This window comes from Malurus melanocephalus, unplaced genomic scaffold (assembly GCF_030028575.1).
Source record: "Malurus melanocephalus ecotype Western Australia unplaced genomic scaffold, MMel_1.1 scaffold_291, whole genome shotgun sequence".
NCBI classification, from domain to species: domain Eukaryota; kingdom Metazoa; phylum Chordata; class Aves; order Passeriformes; family Maluridae; genus Malurus; species Malurus melanocephalus.
Window position 1 is genome coordinate 807,020 of NW_026623523.1, and position 7,381 is coordinate 814,400.

The following is a 7,381-nucleotide window of genomic DNA, read 5'->3' on the forward strand; positions in this document are numbered from 1 at the left end:
TTTTCTACGTAGGCAGGTGAACAAACTCAAGACATATCCAAGACAACACTGCCCATCAACTCGCTACAGTTGGATTATAACTTTCTCCATCAAAAAATTGAAGACTACAGCAATTATCTCTAACTTTTAAATAAAACTGTAACATTGCACACTCCCCAGAAAGTTGCATAAAGATTTTGAGTTGCTTCTCCAGCTGCTTAACAAATCAAGAGTGTTTTGGAGGAAAGTATGAGTCACAGTGGAGTTTATGTCCCTCAATGAGTCTGTGGAAGAGGGTTTTGATCTATTTCYACTTTTAAGTACAGCAGTGTGCATGGAACCAGTAAAACATACAAGGCAATTCACAAGAGGAAACACACACTCAGTGTTCTAAGGACTCAAAAAGCAGAAGTATCCGGACAATAAACTTTAGCACCAGCTAAAGCTTTTCCAGCACTTGTTTTGCTGGAAACAGATCTTCTTAATGAGAGGTCACAAACATTGGCTCCAGCACCCCAAAGTATAGGCCTCTGCTCCCACCCTTCCCAGAAAAATGTAAGCACTTCTCTACTAAGAAGAACAATGTGCAGTCACACAATATAACATTAAACCAAGAAAGTATAAAAGCACAACAGTACTTATGAAAAAAACAAACTCTCTAGAGAGGAAAGGAGGAACACGTTCTCAGGCTAGAGAAGCCTTCCTTGCTTTCTGGACAGGAAAGAAAAGCAATTGCTTAAATCATCTACTTCAGAGGACTGTAATAAAAGCATTCACTGGCCCTGATTTGCYGTGCAGTCAAACAGGCTTAGGCAAAGTTATTTCCCACACAGCTTTTGCTCTGGRTGAAGCATCAGGTGGAAAGCATCACAGTGCTTTCACTCCACCTACACTTCTGGGCAACTGCAAATCCATGCCATCAAATGTGTCCCATACTGTACTGCCACTGAACAGTAGAAAACCCCACTGAGGTAACTTCTACACATGCCAATGTGAAGAATTAGGGAAAACAGGGACAGAGAAAAAAAATTAAAATTCCAGCAAGTTGCTCAGCAGCACAAGACAAAACTAAACATTCCAGGGATGAATAATGACTGACTGGAGTCATTAGTATGTTGTCCAAAAACTACTGCTTTGCTGTCAAAAGGCAAAAATCTGTATAGGAGGAAATTCATTACCAACTTTCCTTCTTAATAAGTTCAAACACTTGAATTTACCTCTCCCACTTCTGCTTTTTTCTCTCCTGACATTGAAGAATCTTCACTTGCYTTCTTGTCACCATGCTGTAAACAGAGAAAATAGATGTCTATTAAGCTATTAAGATCTTAAGTCCCATCTTCTACACAGAGCAATTCTTAAAATTCTTAATGCACGGATGATTCCTTTGTGGTACCACAGTTTGACAGAAGGGAATACTAAGTTTTTCTTCTTGCTAATCGACACGATTTCTAAATGACCTGCTGGATAACTTCTAGAGAAATCAGACACAAGATCATGACTCTTAGAGCAGTTACATGACTGTGAAAAGCTTGGAAGATATTCAGCTTATCATTCATCCCTCAGCACCACAGTACTCTCCAAAACTTGCTTTGGAAATGTCAGAACCACAGGCTTCTAGAAACTGAACAGCTCTCAGAGAGACTAACACAGTGCGTGCAACACACTCCAACATCTGAACTTCACTCAGACACACTGATTATACCCAGCCCTCCTCACCAGAAAGAAAGCTGTTACCGTGATTGCTGTAATTCTGGCACTGACAMAGAAAATAATATATGCTCAAATAGCTCACATTAGGAAATACAGTTCTCCCAGGACCCCTGAACCTCCTGCRTATTTTATCTCCTCCAAGACTCTAAACCACTTCCTTTCACCTAGTCTGATGTACAACCTCAGTTGTGCAGCAATGTAAAGAAAGACACATTTTGCTCAGCATACACACTGGCATTTAGCACAAGTTGTATCTATCTGCCTCTCTGGAAAGAGGTCGATACAGTCACTCAAAAAACCTTTTTCAAAAATAATACAAGAAAAAAGCAAGAAGTTAATGTAAAAGGCAAYATAATACAGTTACTCTCTAGTGTCTCAGCTAGTATAACTTCCCACAGCAACTGAGACAGCTGGGAGGGAGGATTCACGTCTGGTCTGTTTTGTTAAGTAAAGACAGGAGATGATTCAAGACCCATTTATTCCCTTCTGTTTTCAGGACTGAGCAGCAGGAGGTAAAGTCTGCTAATCCACGATGTAATGAGTTCCTGCAGATTTTTCTTTACATGGCTATAGGGAGAAAGTAATGATCCATGTATCACTGCACTATCTTCAACAGGAATCAGTTCCACCACATCAGCAGGAAAAAATACTACAGCAACAAAAATTTCAATAATAGTTTTGAACAACCTCTAACGATTCAAGTTTTTAGAATGAGTTTGGTTATGACTAAGATACTTGACAAGTTTTAAAATTGGAAATGCTATATTCATATTCCAATTGTGCCTCTTTAGAGGAAAAACAAGCCCTATTCAGGTAAGAGATTAATTGATTCACTGCTCCATAACAGCACTTCCAGTACAGATACAATTTACCCAGCTATCTGTGCTTTTTACTGCTACAATAAAAGCAGATCACACACATATCAGTAAGAGCAACGTCAATGAGTGTGCTGTTTCTGACAGAACAGGAATTTAGAGCCAGCACYGCCATATAGCTCAGGAGCTAAAGCAGAACTCTGTTGATGAGGACTTTTCTTGTATGGACACCCTCAGCATCAAAATGCTCCAAAAGCCGAATGTTACCCTGAATCTACTTATAAAAGTCTTYTACTGCTTTTGTTTATTTTCTTCTTCAAATTCAGACATACTTTAAAAGCAGCAACACCAACTGATGTGTAGGGTTTCTTCTGTTTTTCTTTTAGTAAACAAAGTCAGGAAATGTAGGAACGAAATACTTACCTTCATGCTGAGTATGCCAGACATTTACCACAGATRAATCCAGAATTACCCTTCCTCCCTAAGTCCACCTCCTCACCTTCATTCCAAAGAAACCCATAGCAGAACATGGCACCAAAAGGGCACTCAGACCCAGGACTAGGAAGGGAGAGGTATGGAAGGGGACTGGCAGGATTATTCYCTCAACATCACTCAGGCAGAACAACTCTATATCCCTGAAGGACYCCAGGGCAGCTTGTCTGTCCAGGAAGGATATGGAATGCACCAGGAAAAGGACCACAACTTTGCTATCCCTAAACTCAAGTCAGAGAAACATTAAAAGCATGACATCTTCCCTGCAGAAGGCTGTGTCAAATAGCTTCTATAATAAAGAGACTTTGACTCAGAGGCCAAGTATGTTTATTCCAGCTGAGGGAACAAAACACATATGGTCAGACCAAAGTAGTTTGTTGGGTTTTTTCCCCTAGTAAGTTGAGTAATGCAGTGTGTACAGACAGAGTCCTGATACTCTCTGGCCTCAGACAATCAAACAGCATGTGGAAGTACTGCCTCGCAGGAAAGTCTGCTGTCCTGAAGAGGTAGCCTCGGAAAGCACAGCTTCACAATACACCTGAGAAAACCGTGAGGGTTCCCTGAACAGATGATGCATAAGGTATGATAAGTGACCCAATTTCAAAAACACCCTTCAACAATTCTTATCTGCATTTCCAAGCTTTGAACCCTCCAGTAAAAATATCAAATAAACAACTAAAATAAAGGCAATAAATCAATCTGCTTAGTAGGAACGTTAAGTTCAGGTTTTGTGGGGCAGTACATGCACTGCTTTCATATTCACAACTTGTGATGACAAGCTGACCTTTTCTTTRAGCACTTTTTTCTTTTCCTGCTTATCTTTCCTTACAGTCCCAAAGATACATATTCATAACCAAGTCAGTGGATCAGAGCAGCTCCAGCTCTCTCACATCAACAGTGGGTGTACAGCTGAAGTTACATTTCTAGTTTAACTCATGAGCTAACAATTCCTTTTAGCTTTTAAGCTGGCCCAAAATATTTTCCAACTTTACTAACTAAAAAAAACCACACAAGCCTACCCATAATCATATGTTCACAAAAATACATAAAGTGTCATGAGCAAGAAAGTTTATCCTGAGATCTTCATCCTGTTCTAAAGTGCACAAAAAATGTCACCACACTATTGTTTCAGACACATCTTTAACTTCTGACTCAAACAGCATTCAGAAACTAGAAATTAACTGGTGGAAAAGCACAGAGCAAATTACTAGCAACTGAATAGACACCTTTGTGTGCAGAAGTCCAACCCCTCACTAAAGGCTTTGCTTCCAACAAATTCCTTCTAAACCTCAAGAGATTTAGAAGGCATTAACAAGCCTTTGGTTTAAGGCYATTGCACAGCATCTCGGAGTGCTTGTAGTAACTGGGGGAGAAGTGAAATCTTGCAAGTTTCTCAGATGAAGCCAGCCAACTCTGGAGTACAGATGTTACAGGAGATGGGAACCTGACCTTCGCTCTCAGCTGAAACTGGGAGGAAGACAGAGATCTGTGACACTCTCAGGAAACTGTCAGATGCAAAGAGGTGCTGGGGGAGCTACAATCAAGCCAGGTAAGGAATTGAAAGGTGAAACCCAGGTTCTTAGTTACATCCAACCCCAGCTTTACATACACCAGCCAGTAAAAACCTTCCTAGACCCGAATCACGTGAACATCCTTTTTGTCTGTTCTTCTCTTCACCCACCTTTTCTGCCTCTCCTACCTCCCCAGTGTGAATCACATTCACGGGAGAGGACTCCAATTCCAAGGGGAAACCCCGCAACTGCCARTAATCACAACCACGGGTTTCAAAAAGACCAGATGTGGAGCAGCTTTCTTACCTGATCGTAGGCAGTCATATCTTGGTATCTTTTCTCATGCTGGATGCAGTGACACAGAGCTAACAAGGCCTTTATTAACATCCATTTCATCAYTTAATGCTGCTGTTCCCAAACTTACCCCTTTGTCATTTTGTGTCAGCTCCACCACACTGATTTGACTTGACACAATGACAGATACCTGAAAACTCTGCTGAACACTGAGGTGARCTACATGGAGCAACTTGAAACTACAGTTGTAACTTCAAGAGATTTCATCCACCTGAGCATGTATTTAGGAAATACATTAAAGTGATGTKTTCTCTGAAAGCCACCTTTCATAATGTATACTTTCTGTAAAACTTTTACAGAATGCAAATCTTTTTTTTTTTTTTTCACTACTCCATACAGAGACCAATGTTTTCCTCCTATGAGTAATAAACCATAAAACTTTCTTAAAGGCTTTTTAGAGCCCTTTAAAGCAGTCATGGCCTCGTCACAGTAATGAGCAGCGACCCAAGTCCATCCAAACCGCGTGGAGCCATCTGAGTGCTRTAGTTTGCTCAAGGAGGATCTGGCAAGACACAGCTCTTCCCGGCAGCACCGCCACCACCCACCTGCAGCGAAGAACGCGCTCCTGGAAAAAGGCGCAGCACAGTTTTTCCCAAAAGAGGAACAGCCTCACATAAAACCCTGCCTTACACTGCCAATCGCCGCATTCTGGTGCTGTTTCGTCACCTGCGCTATTCGAGAGACGACGATAACACCCAACTACCAAAACCCCGTTTTCACTGTCGATTTCTGACAGAGGATGGGATGCGGAGGGAAAGACGGCCAGAGAGCACTGCGCTTCCACCTGACCTGAAGTTCTGGGCTGTTTTGGTTTTTTTTTTTTTTTTTTTTTTTTTTTTTTTTTTTTTTTTTTTTTTTTTTTTTTTTGCTGTCTCGCCTCCAGCCGCACCACAACCCCCCTTCCTTACCCCATCTCCATGCCGATCACGGGGGAGCGGCGAGAGCATCCCGCCCTCTGAGCCCGCCCCACCCCGCGCCCTCCGCCCGCCGCTCCCGGGTCGGTCCCGGCTCCCCACCGGAGTGGTCCCGGCTCCCCAGCGGGGTCTCTTCCCCGCACTCACCATAGCGTACCACCAGCGAGCGAAAGCCATGGCGCTGCGGTTGCTGCTCCTGCCCGCCCTGCCCGGCACTGCCCGGCCCGGCCTGGGACGCGCCCTGGGCGGTGCCCGGCGCGGAGCCGCTCCCCCTCAGGGCCGCGGGGCACCCGGGGCAGCGCGGAGCGGCCGGGCCGCCCTCCTCACACCCCTCCCCGCGTCCCCGAGCCCGCCTTACCGCCGCGGGCAGCGCCTGCCTGCCCGGCCCGGCCGCCGACATGCCGATCCCGGGCAAGAGGAGCGGGGCTCCCGGCTCCTCGGGCGGCTGGAGCGGCCTTCGGTCCCTCCCCTTCCTGCCGGGGCCGAGCCGGGACGGGGGAACCGGGGGGGCCGCGGCTCCGGCATGAGGCGGCGGGGAGCGAGCGGGGAGCCCGTGGCGGGGCGGCGCTCAGCTGGAACGAGCGTGGCTTTTCTTCAAAATAGCGTGGTTTAATCGGGGGAGAAGAGCGCACACTTTTTTTCTTCTCACAGAAGTCTTGGAAAAGCTTTTGGGTGTGGATAGCCGACCCTAGGCGGGTTTCAGTCTCCACGGCAGCTCCCGGCGTGGATCTTGCCCCTCACGGCCACATTCCCCGGCCGGAGCCGGCCGGAGGGTGCTTGGGGCTGCTCCAACACCCGGCTCCTCCACCGGCCTCCCTCCAGCTTCGGCACCCCTGTTCCTGTCACAGCCTCTTTCTCCAGCCTTGCCATTCTGGCTCGTCCTCTGACAGCTTCCCTCTAATTTCGGCATCCCTGTTCCACAGCCTCTCTCCAGCCTTGGCATCTGAATTGTTCCACGAGCCTCTGGCTCCTGTGCCATCTCCCCTACAGCTGTGCTACCCCGGCTTCTCCACTGGTTCCGGCTTTGGTTTCATCTTGGTGTGAACTCATTCCCACCATGCAAACACACTTGGGTTGGAAGCTGGTTGGGCATCCTGGGGGTTGGTGTGGTGTTAACTCTCCCATCCAGGGGATTTGTTGCAGGTCAGGTTATAAAGTGGAAAAAACAGAGACTCTGTGCAGGAATGGGGAAGCAAAAGAAGCAAAAGAAGTCAGTGTTTGGGATGTTCTGTGTACGGGAATGCCAGGTTCAGGCTGGATGGGTGGAACAGATATCAGATGAGTTGCACTCTACTCCAAAGAGGTAACAGCAGCATCTCCTGAACACATTCTTGCTCAGGAGTCCCTGTCTATCAGCATCCAGAGACCCTGTCTATCAGTAGGAGGAAGGAAAATAGTCCTGGACTTTGGGGAATGCTCAACACCTGCTACCTTGGGGAAGAGGCAGTAGGACAACCCTCGTGGGAGGAAGCCTGTAAACCCAATTAGTGCCTATGGACTTGGCTGTAAGACAGGAGACAAGTGGRTGAGGTCTTCCCTCAAGATCTTGGGAAAGAGCTTTAATTGTAGAGATAGAGGGAATATTCATATGGGTCTGCCTAAATCT

The 7,381-nt window shown here is 45.9% G+C and overlaps 1 protein-coding gene across 6 annotated transcripts in view; it reads right to left on the bottom strand.

The window, feature by feature from the left end:
• CAST (calpastatin) overlaps positions 1-6,231 on the bottom strand; it is a 51,097-nt gene extending 44,866 nt beyond the window's left edge. For 2 of the 6 annotated variants that reach the window (XM_057376797.1, XM_057376795.1), the window contains exons 1-2: positions 6,134-6,231; positions 1,197-1,262 (exon numbers count right to left, since the gene is read on the bottom strand). In XM_057376797.1, the coding sequence (XP_057232780.1) occupies positions 1,197-1,262; positions 6,134-6,175 (108 nt within the window). In that variant the 5' untranslated portion in view covers positions 6,176-6,231. Of the gene's footprint in view, positions 1-1,196; positions 1,263-2,927; positions 2,949-5,406; positions 5,480-5,922; positions 6,016-6,133 lie in introns of those variants that run through there. The other 4 variants (XM_057376796.1, XM_057376793.1, XM_057376799.1 and 1 more) reach the window with 4 other exon arrangements.
• Positions 6,232-7,381: the final 1,150 nt, after the last annotated feature.